General features: G+C 33.6%; 1 protein-coding gene and 1 long non-coding RNA gene across 5 annotated transcripts; one reads left to right on the forward strand and one right to left on the reverse strand.

The window, feature by feature from the left end:
• The first annotated feature begins 4,208 nt into the window (after positions 1-4,208).
• On the forward strand, positions 4,209-9,452 carry LOC136202589 (oligouridylate-binding protein 1-like). Of its 2 annotated transcripts, none has more exons than XM_065993305.1 (12): positions 4,209-4,481; positions 5,120-5,181; positions 5,506-5,608; positions 5,778-5,854; positions 5,930-5,991; positions 6,140-6,227; positions 6,339-6,414; positions 6,516-6,546; positions 7,067-7,186; positions 7,964-8,043; positions 8,530-8,703; positions 8,980-9,452. In XM_065993305.1, exons 1-12 carry the CDS (start codon positions 4,404-4,406, stop codon positions 9,262-9,264), a joined length of 1,236 nt encoding a protein of 411 aa, XP_065849377.1. In that variant the 5' UTR covers positions 4,209-4,403; the 3' UTR covers positions 9,265-9,452. The 2 variants fall into 2 exon arrangements, with proteins under 2 accessions (XP_065849377.1, XP_065849376.1); XM_065993304.1 differs by having other exon boundaries at positions 4,210-4,481; positions 7,961-8,043.
• Positions 9,453-15,479: 6,027 nt separating this feature from the next.
• LOC136201955 (uncharacterized) lies at positions 15,480-17,450 on the reverse strand. 3 transcript variants are annotated; one of them, XR_010674225.1, is made up of 4 exons: positions 17,344-17,450; positions 17,139-17,225; positions 16,252-16,314; positions 15,480-15,604 (listed from the first exon to the last, which is right to left on the reverse strand). It is a non-coding gene; the product is annotated as an uncharacterized lncRNA (long non-coding RNA). The 3 variants fall into 3 exon arrangements; XR_010674224.1 differs by having other exon boundaries at positions 15,545-15,604; positions 15,796-16,314; XR_010674223.1 differs by having other exon boundaries at positions 15,503-16,314.
• Positions 17,451-20,120: the final 2,670 nt, after the last annotated feature.

The following is a 20,120-nucleotide window of genomic DNA, read 5'->3' on the forward strand; positions in this document are numbered from 1 at the left end:
GTATGAACTGCATCACTGTAATTGGGGGAAAGGTGAAGATTTTGAAGATAATTAAGAAATATATAATAGTTCAAGTAAATTGCAGTGTGAATGTCATATATGATTTGCAGGGCTAATAAATTCAACAAAATTGCACATCACATTTTATTTGAGTTTTCAATTAAAATGGCGATATGATTATTTAGTTCCAGCTGCATGCTAGATATATACACGAAAGTATTTAAAAACATTAAGCTAAACATAAACTAAATCACATCATTTTTTATGTTCAAATAATTATGTTGAAATGTTTTTAGAGAAAGAAAAATTAAGAGAGAAGAGAGAGAAAGAAAAAAAAATTAAAGGGAGATGAAAAAGATTGTTTAATTGATTTTTATTTTTTATTTTGAGAGTTGTTTGTGATAATTAGATAATAATGGGGTTAATTTATGAAATAAATAAATATAAGGATCAAATTAACTCTTTTCCCTTTAACTTTTAACACCGTTAGTCAATTTGGTATGTGTTTGCTAACGGAATGAACCTCAAGGTACCATTTTGCAAACTTTTAAACCACATAGGTGTTGTTCGAAAACGGGTGTAACCACAAGATTTATTTTTGTACTTTTCCCTATTATCTATGTCTTCCATTTCATTTTTGTTTGTTAGTATTTAATATAGTATCTTCAAATTATATTAGTTATATTATTTAGAAAATAATTTTATTTCTTATATTTTTCTAACAGAATAGTTATATTGTTCCAACAAAATATTGCAACACATAGTGCTGAAAGGTAAGACCAAAAAGTGTCCAGAAAATTATCAAAAAATTCTAAAATATGTAAAACATTATTCTAAGAAACTTTAATTCTTGGCTCAAAATTAGATTTCTTACGGTTTTGACCCAATAAATTATTGAAGCATGTAAAATGGATAAAATTAAGGAAATTGTTTTATTGGGACTAAACCGTAAGCAATCATGCTTTGACCCAAGAATTAAAGTTTCTCAAAATAATGTTTTATATTTTCTGAAATTTTTTGAGAATTTTCTGAGTAATTTTTGTTTTCTCGCCGGAAAACGCCCACCTAATCGCCAGATTCCGTTGATTTGAGACTAAACCGTAAGGAATCTACTTTGAGTCAAGAATTAAAGTTTCTCAGAATAATGTTTTACATTTTTTGGAATTTTTTAAAAATTTTTTGGGCATTTTTTTTCTCACATAAAAACAAATCGCCGGATTCTATTCACCGGAATTTTTTTTACCTGAGCTTCTGGGATCTTAAAATGAGCGTCTAATTAAGACGAGTCCAACGGTATAAAAGTTTTTGAAAAAAAAGGTTGGAAAAGTCGGAAAAATGCATTTTTAAAGAAAAGAAATAAAACAATTTTTTTTTTCATTTTATTTACAAATTTACCACCTTCCACTGGTTAATTACAAAATTGGTCATTGTCACACAATAAGGCTTGTCACACCATAAGAAATGTGTCACACTTGATCTCTCATATATATATATATATATATATATATATATATATATATATATATATATATATATATATAGAGGAGAGATCATGTGTGACACATCTCTTATGATATGACAAGCCTTATTATGTGATAAAGACCAATTTTGTAATTAACCAAAAGGAGGTGGCAAATTTGTAAATAAAAGAAAAGAGAAAATTGTTTTATTTTTTTTCTTTAAAATGCATTTTCCCGACTTTTCCAACCTCGTTTTTAAAAAAATTTTACACCGTTGGACTCGTCTTAATTAAATGGTCATTTTAAGATCCATGAAGCTCAAGTAAAAAAAATTCCGGTGAATGGAATCCGGGTGGGCGTTTTCCGGCAAGCAAAAAAGTGTCCAGAAAATCCTTAAAAAATTCCAGAACATGTAAAACAATATTCTAAGAAACTTTAATTCTTGGGTCAAAGCGATATTTCTTACGGATTAGTCCCAATAAAACTTTTTCCTTAATTTTATCCATTTTACATGCTTCAACAATTTATTGGGTAAAAACTGTAAGGAATCTCGTTTTGAGCCAAGAATTAAAGTTTCTTAAAATAATGTTTTACATGTTTTGAAATTTTTTGATAATTTTCTGAACACGTTTTTTTATCCTACTTACGTTGTTCCAAATCAATGTACCATTTGTTCCAACATGATACTTATATTGTTCAAACAGAAAATTATTTTATTTCTTTTCTTTAAAATACATTTTTCTGACATTTCTAACCTCGTTTTTCAAAAAATTTTATACTATTAGACTCGTCTAAATTAGACAGCCATTTTAAGATCCCTGAAGCTCAAGTAAAAAAAATTCTGGTGAACGGAATCCGAGTTGACGATTTTTGGCAAGAAAAAAAGTGCACAAAAAATTCTAAGAAAATTCCAAAAAATGTAAAACATTATTCTAAGAAACTTTAATTCTTGGGTCGAAGCTGGATTTCTTACGGTTTAGTCCCAATAAAACTTGTTCCTTAATTTTATCAATTTTACATGCTTCAACAATTTATTGGGCCAAAATTGTAAGAAATTTCGCTTTGAGCCAAGAATTAAAGTTTCTTAAAATGATGTTTTACATGTTTTTGAATTTTTTGATAATTTTATGAGCATATTTTTTGTCCTACTTACATTGTTCCAAATTAGTGTACCATTTGTTCCAACATAATACTTGCATTGTTCCAACAGAAAATGTTTTATTTCTTTTCTTTAAAATACATTTTCCCGACATTTCTAACCTTGTTTTTCGAAAATTTTTATACTATTAGACTCGTCTAAATTAGACGGTCATTTTAAGATCCCTGAAGCTCAAGTAAAAAAAAATCCGGTGAACGGAATCCGGGTGGACGTTTTCTGGTGAGAAACAAAGTGCCCATAAAATTCTCAAAAAATTCCAAAAAATGTAAAACATTATTCTAAGAAACTTTAATTCTTAGGTCGAAGAGAGATTTCTTACGGTATAGTCGCAAAAAATTGTTGAAGCATGTAAAATGGATAAAATTAAGGAAACAGTTTTATTGGGACTAAACCGTAAGAAATCCTGTTTCGACCCAAGAATTAAAGTTTCTTAGAATAATGTTTTACATTTTCTGAAATTGTTTGAGAATTTTCTGGGCACTTTGTTTCTCGCCGGAAAACGCCCACCCGGATTCTGTTCACCGGAAATTTTTTTACTTGAGCTTCAGGGATCTTAAAATGACCGTCTAATTTAGACGAGTCTAATAGTATAAAAATTTTCGAAAAACGATGTTAGAGATGTCGGAAAAATGTATTTTAAAGAAAAGAAATAAAACAATTTTCTCTATCCTCTCTATCATTTTATTTACCAATTTGTCACCTTGCCCTTTTTAATTATCATCCAAACTACGTAGTTTTGTTATGTCACACAATAAGCTCATTGTCACAACTTAAGCCCTTGTCACGCTGGATCTCACCCCTATATATATATATATATATAGGTTAGGAGGATATGCTTATTTTGTTTTTAACAAAGTTAGACTGCTGAAACTCGGCAACCTATAAATGGGTTTCCAGTTTGACGGTTCAAACAATCCTGCTGATCGGTTTGGTTGAACTAGATTGACCCGATCAAGTCAGTCCGATTTTTATAGATTGAACTAGAAAAAAGATTCACGTGGTTACACATTTTGTCAATTGCATGTCTGTGGTATTTTTTTTTTATCCAAACGGGGACTGATGTTATGGCTTTGTTCAAAATAAGATATTTTTAATTGTCACTATAAAAATGAAAATTAACGATCTTAAAATGAAAAATTCAATGAATTAAAGTTGTTTAGTACAACATTTATTATGAAAGCAAATTTTTTATTTTAAAAACTCATCATTTTCGAAATTTTTTCTCTTTAAACATTCATTTTTCTGTAATTATCAAACACACCTAAATGACTTCAAAGTTAAAAAGTTAAAGAATTAAAGTTGTTTAAAATATCATCAATTCTCAAATTTTTCAATTTTGAAACCAGTAACTGTAATTTTAACATTATCAACCAAAAAAATTATTGTTTTTAGTAAAACGAAAAAACTCAATCATCTAAAAAAATCACTTTCAGTCCCTGTTTGAAAAAAACTTAATTTACCCAAAAAAAAAAAAAAAAAAAAAGCAAAAACGACCACCATAAACCAACATGGGCTTGCGAGCATATGATAATTACTAAAAAATCATCAGAGCAGAGCTTCCTTTAAAGATGGGATTTCAAGCATAGTCTTCCTTCCTCTCTATAGGAGTCTCCATATTTTCCAGATTGTTTCTTCCTTCGTCTTTCCCTCCCTCTCGAGGGTTTTTTTTATTTCTTTTTATTTCTTTGTTTTTTTTGTTTTTTCAAGTTTAATTTTGGTCCCCTTAAACCCTAACCTGTGATTCTTGGTTCCCCTCCTCCATCTCTCTATATTACTGGGCATAGATGTTGCCGCATCAGAGGCTGAAGCAACAAGCAGCCATGGTGCAATATCCCTATCCTGCTGTGCTTACTACTCCTCAGGTTCTCTTACTTTTTGTTTTTTTCTTACATTGATTATTGGGATATTTAAGCTGTTTATTGTAGTATTGTATTCTACTGTATGTTTACTTGTCTTTATCTTTTTCTGTCGAATGTAGACTTTGTAGTTCATGTTGAAAAGTAACTTGGTGGAAATCCTGTGATTTGCAGCGCATAGGAGGATTTTTTTTTTTTTTTTTTTTAAATTTTAATCACATGGATTTGTTGTTTTTTGTTGCTGCCTGCTTTAATGGGTATCGTCTGTTATTTATTTTCACGAGTTCTGATTCTTCTGTTTTGTTTTGACCTGGAGTAGTTATTTCTTGTGCTGTTTGTTTGCACAGTAGCTCCTAAAGGTATTTGCTATGGAACAATATATGCACTCAATTACTTACTTTTAGGAATTTAAAATTTGCGTCTATCTTATACTGTTCATGCTCACAAGAACATATAATGCACCTTCGAGGCTGATTTTTCTCTCTCTTCCTAATCTCTCTCCCCTTCTGTTATGTGCTTTAGAATTGCTAGTTTAGGTATTTATAACCGAGAAATGTTATACTTAAATTTCTCCTGGGAGAGTCTAGGTTTCTAATTTATAGGGGTTTTTCATTTTTATTTTATATTTTTTTCTCTTGGTGCAGATAGAGCCTATCTTAAGTGGAAATTTGCCTCCTGGCTTTGATTCCAGTGCATGCCGCAGTGTGTGAGTGTTGTAGCCTTTTTTTTTTATTGTTCTAGCATTGAGCTTAAACTTGGTGAACATTTATCTCATCTTAATGGAGAAGTTCTCTCACTATGTAGATAATGCAACTACTTTTTAGCACTTGCGGTTGCATTTGAACACACGTTTACTCTTAGAAATATATTCTATGGGGCATGTATTGTATGTTCACTTTTTTTCGTGCTGGCAAATACTATTTATTAGTTATTGTTTTGAATCTACGTTTTACTCTTAAATTCTATGTTTTGAATCTACATTTACTAATAAGATATTTCTTTTCTCTAATTTTTGGAATGAAAATTACAGGTATGTAGGAAACATCCACCCTCAGGTTAAAGAACCCCTTCTTCAAGAGGTTTTCTCAAACACTGGACCCATTGAAGGATGTAAACTGATTAGGAAAGAGAAGGTTAGTTAGGTTTCATTGAAACAGTTCTATTCTTTCATTGGTGAATTGGGTACATATATTATTTTATGACCTACAGCATAATTTGTTCATCATTCTGGCAGCTTTACTTAGTTTGCCCGTTCGCCTATCTTACTGGTAATATGATGTTTTGGTAATTTTATCTATGCAGTCATCCTATGGGTTTGTAGATTACTTTGATCGCAGATCAGCTGCTCTTGCCATTGTGACCCTTAATGGAAGGCATCTGTAAGTTGTGACTTCTACTAAATCTTTTTGAAGTTTTTTTTCCCCCTGTTTTGTAATAAGTTATTACTGGTATAGGTTTGGACAGCCTATTAAAGTTAATTGGGCTTATGCCAGTAGTCAAAGAGAAGATACATCAGGTTTGTAGATCCGTGATTGAACTACATACTACGAATCGTGCCGTAACCTCTTAGAAGTGTCGGTGCTTCATAGACTACATATTTTTTTTCTTTCTAATGGCACTATATTTAATTGTTTAACATTTTATACAACTTTATTGGCTTGCAGGACATTTTAATATTTTTGTTGGTGATCTAAGCCCAGAAATTACAGATGCAACACTTTATGCTTGCTTCGCTGTGTATTCTACTTGTTCGTAAGTTTCCATTTTCTTATTTTCATTTTTTATTCTGTCGATGCTTACTGACTGTTTATTGGCAAACATCTGAAATTTAGATTGTTTTAACGCTTATATACTTCGTCACAGAGATGCAAGGGTTATGTGGGACCAAAAGACTGGACGCTCAAGGGGTTTTGGGTTTGTTTCTTTTAAGAATCAGCAGGTACTGAAATCTTTTATTGACTTATCCTGGTTTACCCATTTGAAATAAAATTATTTTCTCAAATTTCATATTGTAGCTAATTTGTTTTTCAACATGGCCAGGATGCTCAGACTGCAATAAATGACTTAAATGGTATGAACTGTTTCACTGGCTTGATTCCTGTTCATATTGTCTTACACTATGCAATTTCTATTTTATATAGGCATTTTATTCGAACTGTTAATTGTTGAAATATATATCTTATCCTTGTTTGTTTTTCTGGACCCAGTTTGTAATAAAAAGTGATCAAGGGAGGGAAATAGTGTCAATATACCTTATGATATGTAACTTTAAAATGGTTTGCAATTGAATTTGAAACTTTAGTAAGAAGACCTTGTGACAAAGCCTGACTACCAAGGATATTGGATAATATGGGTGCATACCAATTCACTTGATTCAACAAAATATTTTATAGAGGTATTTTTGAATCAATGTTCAAGACGAAGATTATGTCTGAAATGCAGCTCTCACTCTCTTAGTGTCTTGTCATGAATGATAATATCTATGCTGATACAGTGATACTTGCTCTTGGGATGAAATATCTTTTGTATGCACATTGCTTATTTTGTTTTTAAAAATGTTGCATGAATCTGTTATGTTTTTCTTAATACAGGAAAATGGCTTGGAAGCCGACAAATACGTTGTAATTGGGCTGCAAAAGGTGCTACCTCTAATGATGATAACCAAAGTTCTGATGCCAAGAGTGTTGTAGAGCTAACAAATGGAACATCAGGTAATTATAAACTATCATCTAAATTTTTGAGTTCTAGTGGCTGGATATCAACTTTATCTGTTGATTATTGAAGTTCCGTAATTTACTATTTTTGCCTGATTATGTGGGTGATCTGCATTCGACTAATTTTATTTTCATGCATCATGATCATCCTAATTTTGCTATCTATTTGGAATAATAGCCGGTACATTTTCTTCTGCTTCTTGTGGTTCATTGAATAGCATAGCGAAGGATGTAAAATATATGTAATGGGACCAATAGATCATAGTACTTGTATTTTTACCGATAAACAATGGCTGGAATTTTGAATTCTATATATATTCCATTTAATAACTAGAGTATTAACCTTTGCTTGAAATTGAGGTATAATAAACTACGTAAAATGGGAATTTCTACTCCATCCTATTCCTTAAATAAAACAGAATCTTTATTCTTTCTGGTGAATTGAACAAGGTTATTATAGGCTATGCTTGTACTAGTGCAATATGATAGCTTACTTTTAAATGATATAATACAGATGGTTGTATGTCTAGGGTTGACTTTTGGATCCAAGTCTCATGTTTATGTTTTTCCCATTTCCATTAGTTATATTTTTCTTTTTTGGTTTCATGCTTGTTATTGGTTGTAGCTTGCTTGTTTTAATATGTATATTTGTTTTTTTGTTTTTTTTTTTGGGTGGGCATCCTTTGCGATGTTTGAACTCAGCGCATGTTCCTACTACATTCCATGAGTTTCTTCTTATGCTAGAGCTAACACTATTTGTACTCAATGCAGAAGATGGCCAAGAAAAGAGTGATGAAGTCCCTGAGAATAATCCTCAGTATACCACTGTTTATGTTGGAAATCTTGCTCATGAGGCAAGGAGTTATCTCTTGCTTTTATCTTGTATCCATTCTGGCTCTTTAGTCCTTGCAATTTTGTAGTACGTATCTTGTTTAAGCTTAAGGGGACTATAGGTTTGGGAACGAGGGAAGAAAATTACATTTTAGTTACTCGATCACAGGGTTCATCAGTCAATAAATCTCCAAAAATTTCAGCTTTGCTTGATAAGATATCAATTAACTTGGATCTATATACTTAGCATGAAGAATGAATGAAATTTTGTGAATGGTAGTGAAAGACTGAAGTCCCTTACTATAGGATTCCATATGGTTATATACGTTCCTCTCCTTTCATACACTCTACCAAAATGGTCTGCAAAAACTATTTGTTTTTCCATTTAGTGCAAAAAAAAAAAAAAAAGATTTCTTCACAACTAGGTGTGGTTTGGTTTGTATGATTCTTTCGGAAAATTTGAGGAAAATTGTAGGGCAGGATGTTTCTCACTAACAAATAATTTGCAGGTTACTTCCGTGGATCTCCATCAACATTTCCACACGCTTGGTGCTGGAATTATTGAAGATGTGCGGGTACAACGTGATAAAGGGTTTGGTTTTGTGCGATACAGTACACATGCTGAAGCAGCTTCAGCTATTCAGATGGGAAATGCTCGTCCTCTATATGGTAAACCAATCAAGGTAAATTCTTGGTAGAGAATGAAGCTATGACCTTGATGATTGCCTTGATATTTTTGATACTAGAGTTTTTCAATAATTTAAAAATGAGAACAAACACTTGCTAGTTTTCTTCCTGACTAATTTTGGGGTTTTCTGACCAAGGTTGAGAATCGGTATTGGCCTTCATTTTCTTTTTTCTTTTGAATGATATGCTGCAATTAGGCTTACCAATTAATTGAATTAATTTAGAAATATAAAAGGAAAGTGCATAATGTTCCAACACTGGAATTTTTGCAGTGCTCATGGGGTAGCAAACCCACTCCACCAGGAACAAGCTCTACCCCTTTGCCTCCACCAGTTGTTGCCCACATGCCAGGTTTTACAGTTGCTGATTTCGCAGCTTATGAACAGCATATGGCATTGAGCAAAATGGGTGGTGCACAAGCCTTAATGCATCCACAAAATCAGCACCTCCTTAAACAAACCATGATGGGAATGGGTGCCGTTGGAAGCAACCAGCCAATATATGACAGCAGGTTTCAAAATGTAGGAGCAACACAGCAGCTTATGTACTACCAGTAAAATACTATTTAACTCCCCTGAAACTGTTTTTAAACTTCGGTCAGATTGCTGTTTGAGCATCTGCTGTGTGTATGGATAGTTGTTTTTTTTTTGTTCTAAGGGTTGTGGGAGCAAGTAATAATTTTTGTCCAATGCAAACTCTTTTTGTTTCTACGGTGTTATCAATAGTCAAAAGAATCATTTCCTAATGTTTCTGATTATTCTAATTTTGGTGGGTTGATTTCTTGATCTTTCATTTTAAGCCGTTAATTCTACGATCTTTTATTTTGGGTCACGGTAAGCATAAATCTCTAGGGAGGATTATGTGGAAGTAATATTATTGTGCGGAGTGGCTAAAGGCAGGGGATAGGAGCACACTTTACTTCCATCCTAAGTTGATTGCTAGATGTCGAAACAATTTCCTTACTAGGATGCAGAATAAACGCGGTATTTAGTCCTTATTTTGTTAGTCTTGTTGGGATATTATCTTACTCTTGCTGGGATATTGTCGGTGATGTTGTGTTGACTCTTGTTCTTAATGTGCTGAGTTGTGGAGTTAGGTCATTGCTGAGTGACTTATGTCTCTTTCTCTAGTCTTCTGCTACTCAATCTGCTTTTGTGCTTATCCGTCTTTACGGACAATGCTATTATTTCATTTGAAGTTCTCCTAGTATGAAGTTGAAGGTGACACTCGGAATTTCAGTGGTTGGGTTGTTGATGCCAGAAACGAGGCTACTCACTTGCTTTAGTGAGAAACTTTGTGAATTTAGGCAGAAATAGACTGTTAATGAACCGGCTGCTCCGTCTAGCCTGTTTAAGTCTGCCTCTGGGTTGGATTTGGATATGTATATTTAAAAATTGGTCCAACCCAGTTTGAAACTGCTCAAGCTTGTATACATAATGGGTTGGGTCTGTGATTTATCTCAAAAGTTTGAACTGAACTTGGCTCGGCCTATCCTTATATAATATATATTTTATATATGTTCTTATTACCTCTATTTTATTTTTATGGAATAAGGTGCAAAGATATCTTTAATGCTGACAGTCAGGAGCATAACGTTGGTAGTTGAGCAATTTTACTCCAGTGTTGCAAATTAGGTCAATTTTAGACATTATTATAAAACACAAATTTTGTTCTGTATTTTATTCCCGTTGTATATCAATTAGTTTTAAAAACGATTTTGTTTTTTCTTTTGTGATTTAATAATAAAGACCATAAAAGGTACAAACACAACTAAGATATAAATCATATCATTTTTGTAAGTTGAATGGAAGCTTTCAGGAACTGTTTGGATGACTGTGATCTTTTTGATTTGCAATCGTTGGGAGCAAGTTTTACATGGACTAATGGTAGGAGAGGCAGGGATCGTATATGTGAAAGGTTGGATCGTGCAGTCTGTCAGGTTAGTTGGGAATTATTGTTTCCAAAAACAATGGTTTCAGTGCTTGGGAGAGTGGCATCTGATCATTCCCCTATTCTCTTAGATACAGATGGTGTTCATGTTTATTTGAAACGTCCTTTCCGTTTTGAGAAGATGTGGATTCGGGATCCAAGATGTCGTAATGTTGTTCAATCTGTGTGGGATTCATCTATGGGTCAGCAAATGAACGTATGTGAGAAGCTTGAACAATGTGGTATCTCTCTCAAAAATTGGAATAAAATCACCTTTGGACACGTGGGTTCAAAATTGAAAATTCTAAATAGCAAGTTGCTTGATATTGAGAGGGGTGCTATGACAGATGCTAAAGTTCTGGAAAGGGATCGTATTGAAAAGGAGATTGTTCGTTTGCAGGAGGATGAAGAGACAATGTGGAAGCAACGATAACGGGTGTCCTGGCTTCAAGAGGGTGATAGAAATACAAAATTCTTTCATTCTAAGGCTTCTGCTAGGAGAAGGGTGAATTGTGTTAAGAGGTTAAAGGATGATGAAGGAGTGTGGCATGAAAATGAGGCTGATATTGAGAATATAATTGTGTCTTACTTTTCAGGATTATTTTCATCTTCAGTTCCTCCTACTAGTTCTGTTATTCTGAGCTCTGTGGATAGGCATCTCTCATCTGAGGAAGTTGATTCTCTCCAGGCTCCTTTTGTTGCTGAGGAAGTTCTTGTTGCTTTGCATCAAATTGATGGTTCAAAGGCTCCTGGTCCTGATGGTATGTCTGGTTTATTCTTTAAATCTTACTGGGATGTTGTGGGTGATCAGGTTTTAGCTTTGGTTCTAAATATACTTAATGGTGCCCCTTTTCCACCGTCTCTTAATCATACGTTTGTTACCCTTATTCCTAAAGTAAAAAATCCCGGGATCATTAAAGGACATTCGTCTTATCAGTCTTTGTAATGTTGTCTATAAACTTATCTCTAAAACTCTAGCTAATCGTTTGAAGGTATGTTTACATTCGATTATTCATCCCTCTCAAAGTGCTTTTATTCCGAACCGGTTGATAACTGATAATGCATTAATTGCTTTTGAGTTATTCCATTCTATGAAACATAGAATTAGTGGAAAAAAGGGGGTGTGTGCTATGAAGTTGGACATGAGTCACGCTTATGACAGGGTGGAATGGTGTTTCTTAAAGGATATGATGTGTGTTATGGGTTTTCCGAGTCGATGGATCGAATTGATTCAAAATTGTCTTTCTTCAGTTTCCTTTTCTTTCCTTTTAAATGGGGTACCTAAAGGCTTTGTTAAGCCAAGCAGGGGTCTTCGTCAAGGGGATCCTGTTTCACCCTATTTGTTTTTAATCTGTGCGGAAGGGTTATCAGCATTGATTAGGAAGTCTGAAAGTAACAGAGTTTTGCATGGTATTCGTGTGAGCAATTCGGGTCCAAATATATCACATCTTTTCTTTGCGGATGATTCAGTCATATTCTTTAGAGCAACTTCTACTGAGTGTGCTGTTGTTCGTGATCTGTTACATGTATATGAAACAACATCTGGACAGTGTATTAATTTTGATAAGACTGAGGTTACCTTTAGCAGGGGTGTGGGAGTGGAGAGTTGAAGCAGATGTGCTGAACTATTGGGTGTACGTGAAGTTAGATCCTTTGAGAAATATTTAGGATTGCCTTCTGTAATCGGCCGGTCAAAAAAAGCAGTGTTTAATTTTCTTAAGGAAAGATTGAATAAGCGTATATGTGGTTGGCAGGAGAGGTGTTTATCTAGAGGGGGTAAAGAAGTTCTTATTAAATCTGTGGCACAAGCAGTTCCTCAGTATATTATGAGTTGTTTTTTTACTTCCCAAGACCTTTTGTGATGAATTACAGCAAATTATGGCTAGATTCCTGTGGAATCATACTTCTGAGCATAAGCGTATACATTGGATAAGTTGGGAAAAAATGTGTTTATCCAAGGAAGAAGGGGGCCTGGGGTTTAGGAATATTTATGCGTTTAACCTTGCTTTACTAGCTAAGCAGGTTTGGAGAATGGTTGAATTCCCAGATTCTCTTTGTTCGCAGGTATTTAAACATAAATATTTTCCCAGGCATGGTGTGTTGGAGGCAAGTGTGGGTTATCGTTCTAGTCATGTTTGGAGAAGTTTAATAAAGGCAAGACAAGTGATTCAAGATGGGAGTTGCTGGCGAATTGGTGAAGGAAGATCAGTTAATTTGATGAATTCTAGATGGATTCCTGATGTTCTGTGCAATCGTCCTCTATATTTGTTAAATCCAACACCCTCATTAAGTGTTTCCTGTCTTATTGATTTTGATAATTTTTGTTGGAAAACAGAATTAATTAAATTCTGTTTCCCTACAGAGGTTGCAGCAGCCATTTTGAAGATCCCGTTAAGCCGAAGGTTTATAACGGACTCTCTTTTTTGGTTACATTCTAAGAATGGAGAATACTTGGTTAAATCGGGTTATAAAGTTGCTTGTCGTGCTATGTCCTGTATTTCAAATTTGGGTGCACCATCAATGGGGGCTAATCAGTTTTGGCAATGTCTTTGGAAGGTTAATGCACCAGCAAAATTCATTCACACTGTTTGGAATGCCGCTAAGAATATTCTGCCAAGTTTGGATAATCTTTTGATGAAAGGAATTAATTTGGATGGTCGTTGCTGCTTTTGTGGATCACATTCAGAAACTTTGATTCACCTGTTTAAATTTTGCCCAGGTACAAGATCATATTGGAGGCAGTCGAATTTGGTTGATCCTGTTTATAAACTTACGGGGTTGGATTGTCTTGAATGGTTTATTTATGTCTTGAAGTTTTTATCTAAGCATGAATTTGCTTTCTTTTGCGGAATGATTAATTTCATTTGGTTTGAAAGAAACCAAATTATTCACGGCAAAAAGCGGCTTGGAGTGGTAAAATCGGTGGAGGTAGTGTGGGATTCAGTTATTGGTTTTGCAAGGGGTGTAAATGTCTCAAAATCTGTTTCAACGGATTCGAATGGAATGTTTAATTCAAGTAGGACTGCTTGCCGATTTTCTATATCTGATGATGTTGCTGTTGTGGGACATGATGTAGCTGCTGATGGAGATAATTTGGTTGTTGGTCGAAATATTACTGCTTTGGATAATAATGTTGGTGGTCAAAATTTTGCTGCTATTGGTTACATTGAATTAAATTCAATGGTTGGTAGAATTGGAAATTTGGAGGCTGTAAGAAAAGGAAAAATGATTATTTCATCAAGTGGTTTTGGCAAGGCAAAGGTTGGAGATTATCTGATGCAGGATAGTGGCTTGAATGGCTTTTATGGTGTTTTTCAAGGGGATGAAGCTTCTAGTAGTACCGTTGGTTTTGGGTTTTCACATGATAATTATTTTTGGTTACCTCCGCCTACAAATATCTTTAAATTAAATTGTGATGCGACCTTTTCGGTTAAAACTTTTGTGGGGTCTTTTGGTATGGTCGTCAGAGATAGTAATGGTTTGGTTTCTATGTCAGGTGGTGGCCCAATCGGTACTACATTGTCGGCTCTACATGCTGAGTTAATTGCAATTCTTTACTCGTTACGTGTGGTACGGGATAGTGGATATCATGCTATTTTAGTAGCTTCAGATTCAGCCTCAACTATTCAATTGCTTAAAGGGGATCTAGTTTTGTCGAATTGGCTTGGTGTTATTCTAGGTGATATTTTTGAGGTGACCGGCTCTTTTGAATCCATCCAGTTCGTGCATGAAAAATGAAAAGCCAACACTGCTACTCATAGTTTAGCTGCATGGGCACGCTCTCTTCCATAAATGGAAATTCTTATTGAAGATTTTCCTAATTGTATTTCTTCTTGTATTCAGAATGATTTAATTTCGGTTGTTTCGTAATATATGGTTTGTTTATATAAAAAAAAGGTTCTTTCGGAAATTTGGTTGAGTAATTTCTTTTTTTACAAATACGTAGATCTATAGATCTACAGACAAGACGAACATTTTTTGCTTTTGCTAAGATCGAAACAAAAAAAATGAAAGAAATATGAAGCTAAAAATTAAATCCAAGACATTGATGGAGAGAGAAAAAATTCAACTTTCATTTTTATAGGGATAATGTATCAAAATAGGTTTATAGTTTTTTAGGAAGTATCAATTTAGGTTTCACGTACAAAATAGCACCAATATATGTTTAACGTTTAAAAAGGGTACCAATTTAGGTCTCGATAACGGAAAGAGACACTTTATTGATATGTCAATTGTACGTGGAGAGAGAAATCAGAACTTAACGGGAGTAATAGGAATGACGTGTCCGATCTGTTATCGAGGTCTAAATTGAAATATTTTTTAAACATTAAGCCTATACTGATGTTATTTTGTACGTGAAACCTAAATTAATAGTTTCCAAAAACCATAATCCTATTATGATACTTTATCCCATTTTTCTAACCATAAGATATTATAAATAAAACTTATCTGATTAACTTTTCAAAACAAATCAATTACATGTGCCGCAATTCAAAATAAAATAGCAGTACATATAAAACTTTTGTAATATAAAATAGCAGTACATGTACTCCTTTGCAGTACATAATATTAAAACCAATTCATAACTTTTTGAATAATGTTTTATGGAGATAAAGGTAATTCCGCATTAAACCAAAATTAAAATCCAGTTCGAATCATAAATCTAGTCAGTGTGAATCTCCTCTAATATGTCACGACCCATCCATCGGACCGTGACCGGCGCTAGAAAACGGGTAAGCTCAAGCTACCGGAACCCGTAGCAAGCCTTAATATAATATACAATCAACCTTACTAATAATTTTAACATAATTTATTATTAAGTCCTTCAATGAAGCACACAATATAATTCTCAAACTGGTACTGCGGTCTAGAATATAAATTTTTAACATGATTCTTAAACAGTCATACATAATAAGATAGATGTGCTGCCCGAAGAAAGATCGTGGGCTGCAACAGACTTCTAGTTACCTGAAAAATTAAAGGAGTCAAACCTCCCATAGTGAATTAATTATATGCAATGCATGAGTAATTTAACATTTATGTCACACACAATAATAATAATCATAATATATAATATAAATGATCACACAATATGCTTTTCATGAAATTGTCTTATAAATAAATAGATAGGTGGTTTAATACGTGTGTTGGACCCTAACCTCAATACCCGATCTAATAATCCACCAATAATCACCATTTCACTCATATCCAATAACTGGGGGACCGAGAATAACTCAACCGACCACACGCCCAGTTAGCTGGAGGACCGAGAATAACTCAACCGATTCTGTACCCAACCTTACTTAAATCCAAAATCCACATATCATATAGCCCGAGAATATCTCAACCGAGCTTATCCATATATCACAACATTCACAATACTAGTATCATCAATATCCAATAACCCGATAGTACCTGTGCGCACAAGGTCCTGATGCCGCTCACCAGGAAGCATGTTCATAACACATATTTATCCACAAATAATTACGTATAAATTATTATAAACAATAAGCCACTTTTATAAGTAAAAATAATACTTTACTTGAAATATCATGAAATCATTTATTATGAATGCAAATGCTAAATTAAAAATGCATAACATATAATTAACTCACAAATTGCTCCTAGCCGACTGTCCTAATTTTCAGGTACTGCTGCTCCTCCTACCAGTTGAGTATCTAAAAGAGATAATATTATTTTTAGAATTTATATATGTTTAGAGAAATATTAAAATTTATTTTGTCTCGTTTTACAGACTGTCTACCGAAAATTCGGCAGAGTCTTCCCTACAAAACGAACATCCTCCTAGTAATAACTAGGATCAACCCTGCAATAAAATACACTTCTATATTAAAAAATATTCAAGTCCAAACCGGTACTCCATAGACTGCAATTATCAACCCGGTGGACATCAATCATCCGACAATTCCATAACTATCAGTAATTCCAATACTTTACTTTTAAAATTACTCATCATCAAACAACATATAAACATATATACTTATAATCCATTTTCATAATATTTATATCAACCAAATTAACCAACCAATAATCTTAAGAGCATAATTAATTAATTATGCTTAGTCCAGTCTCCCTTCAACCTTTATTTTTAAAATTATATATTCTGATTTTTTTTATTTAAATGAGGATCCAACAATTATTTTTAACCCAACTTAATTATTTTCCTTAATTTAACCCGACTATATACTTTCGTAATTTATAGAGACTAAACGGTAAGGAATTTGGTCAAAGTCCAAGAATTAATGTTGCTCCAAATAATATTTAGAATATTCTGAAGTTAATCAAATAATTTTTCTGTACTTATTTCGTATGTCACCGGAAAAAATCACCGGTGTTCGGGATCCGCCTATCGGAAAAATTAAAGTTGATCGTTTTGAGAAATTAATTATACCACTTTGTTCCTTATGATTCCAGGAATCTAGAATCACTCTCAAAACACCCAAAATCGACCGGAAAGTTAAATTTTGGTTAGATTTCTTACTTTTTCCGGCGTAGCTCCGATTACACCTCAAAACTCATTGCATGCACCAAAATCTAGTGTATCCATAGGTAAATCGACCCCCTGAGTCTATTTTTGGTGTTAGAATTGCAAAATAATTAACATAGGACCGAGAAATAGAGAGAATTGACGAATTTTCTCTCTCTAAACAATTTTTAAAAACTCAAAATCTCACAATAAAACTTACATGCACTTGTAGCTGGAGTTGAGAGCTTCGTTTCGATATAAAGAACGCCAAAAATGGTGAAGAAATGAGAAAGAACAAGGTTGAAGAAGAATGAAAATGGAACAAAGTTTGAAGGGTAAGGAAGAAGAAGACCTGCGTAGCAGGCTTCTGATTTATTTGATCACTAATGGTCAAATTACAATTTGATCCCTACATTTATAATCTCTTTTAAAAATTTCTCAAAAGTAATTATACTTTAGCCTTAATTCCTTTTAACTAATTCATTTTAGCAATTAGCTTAATTATATATAAATTGGGGTATTACATAATACGACCAAAATTTTTTTTTTAGCACCCCATTAAAAAAACAGAAAATAATTTAATCAAAGAAAATCCTCTTGCCAATATTAAACACGTAGATTAAATTAGGAATAAAGTTACATTTCATCAAAAAAAAAAAGAGTCGTCCCCTTTATACGAGACTAAAAACCACAAATAGTAGTTCTCCTACACTACACACACATAGACGTATATTAGAACAACTTCGTGTGCAAATATTTCAAAACTTGAACTCGAACAAAATGACGAACGAACTCGGGAGATAGGGGCGGCTCGACTACGAAGAGGAGTCGATGATAATTTTTTTTTTTTATCTTTAAGTTATTATTTGGTTTATCTTGTCTACACATAATTCAAATTCCAACTTTAACTATATATATATATATATATATATAGATTTTCCTTAACCTAAATCTAATAGGAATCAAAATAATAATCCTTTTATTAGGATTCTAATTAGATTTAATTAATTAATAAAATAATGTTCACATCCTAAATAATTAATAACCTAATCCTATCCCCAAATTCTGAGAGAAGCCAGAAACCCACCTTTTCTGCTGAGCTTTGGGGGATTCGCTCTGGCCTGAAGCTGGCTAAGGATCTAGGGGTGAAGAAGCTTCTGGTTGAGTCAGATAACCAAGAAGCGGTTAAAATGATTTCTGAGGGCAAGTCTGTCTGTCGGAATAGCTTGAATATTATTAAAAGCATGCATTAAAAGGATTGGATCCTCCTTTGAGTCTATTAAGTTCTCTCATATTTATAGGGAGCAGAACCGCGTCGCGGACCGTCTTGCGTTGGAAGGGCACTCTGGTTTGTTGGGCCTTTCTACCTTTTCTTCTCCACCGGTCTTCATTTCTTCCTTGATCTTGGAGGATGTGGTGGGGGTCAGTTTTCCTAGGCTGATCCCGGGTTAAGTTGTTTTGTTTGTTTTTTTTTTCCTTTTCTACTAAAAAAAAAACTAATCCTAACTGGAATCAAAATAATAATACTATTATTATTATTATTATTCTAATTAGATGTAATTAATTTAAAATAATATATAATATTAACTTTCCTAATCAATTAAGAGTTAGAAAACAAATAAATCACCGACATTATACTTAAAGGGCACATGTATAACAATTTTAGGGACGGATTATTCAATCCCAATTGATGTCCTCAGTACCTTAGAGATGGTTATGGCAGAACCCGATGAAGGAACCATTGCTCAGCAAAGAAGGGATAGAGATCTTTATGTCTTGGAAAAAGAAAAACACCCAAGCCAGACTCATCCTGCTCAGTGCTATGGATCATGATCTCTCAAACGAGTATCGAACTAAGGAGACATCAAAGGATCTATGAGATTCTTTGAAGGATAAGTTTGGAGGAACATCTCTGACAAATTTCAATCTATAACTATATAAGATTTGATACCTATAAGAAGAAACATGATCATAATATGAAAGGCATTTGAGAGAAAAGTCCAATATGTTCAGTACCCTTGATGTAGGAGGTCATAAGTTGATTGGTGAGCAGCAAGTTCAAGCTGTATTCATTCATCGCCAAATAGCTGAGAGCATATGAAGATGCACCTGACCCATTCCACATCAATTAAGACATGTGAGGATCTAAGTCACCACCTTGAGCTGGAAGAGGACCGTTTAACTGCCGTTAGAGTCAATTTTGAAGTTCATTACGTCGCTTCTCATTCTAAAGGAAAAGTGTCAAACTCTCAATGAATGAAGCGTAAACGTTTCTATGCAAGGGCAAAGATCAAGCTAAGGAACCTAATGATAAGCGGTAGAATAAGAACAAGAAAAAAGTGAACATCTCGCGTATGAATGTTACAACTATCAGCAGAGATGACATTATACGTCTGATTGCAAAGTCTCTAAGGTACATGTTTTGAAAATGCTTGTAAGTCAAGTTTTTGTACCTACTAGTGTTCTTTTAACTAAATTTGATCCTCTGTGGATAATTGATTCAGGTGCCACAAACCACGTGACGAGGGATCGTGATGCCTTCATTGATTTCCGAAGTTTTCCAGTTGCATCCAGGTGCCTGTATGTGGGAAATAACTCGAAGGTTGAAGTTCGAGGGATCGGTACTTGTAAGATGTTTTTTATGAGGTGTCTACACTCTCGTCGTGTATGATGTTCTTTATGCTCCAGAGATTCGAAGAAATCTCATTTCTGTTTTAGTTTTAATAAACATGGGTTTTACTTTTCTTTTTAACAATAATAGTTTGAAATTGTGTTTGCAAGATACCTATTATGGACCTGGTTATTTTACAAATGATTTGATTGCTATGGATATTGAATTGGGTACTTATAATAATTCCATTTCCTTTAATACTGTTTCTTCGTTTGATAATAAAGATGCATTATTATGGCATGCTCGTTTAAGTCACATAGGTCAAGTTCACATGAACCAATTAGCTTGGACCGGACCGTTCGGACCGGAAACTGGTAAAAACTCCA

This window comes from Euphorbia lathyris, chromosome 8 (genome assembly GCF_963576675.1).
Source record: "Euphorbia lathyris chromosome 8, ddEupLath1.1, whole genome shotgun sequence".
NCBI classification, from domain to species: Eukaryota; Viridiplantae; Streptophyta; class Magnoliopsida; order Malpighiales; family Euphorbiaceae; genus Euphorbia; species Euphorbia lathyris.

Coding starts and splice junctions, on each gene's coding strand:
- LOC136202589 (XM_065993304.1), top strand. CDS start 4,404: ATGTTGCCGCATCAGAGGCTGAAGCAACAAGCAGCCATGGTGCAATAT. Junction 4,482..5,119: donor CTGTGCTTACTACTCCTCAG/GTTCTCTTACTT, acceptor CTCTTGGTGCAG/ATAGAGCCTATCTTAAGTGG. Junction 5,609..5,777: donor AACTGATTAGGAAAGAGAAG/GTTAGTTAGGTT, acceptor TTATCTATGCAG/TCATCCTATGGGTTTGTAGA.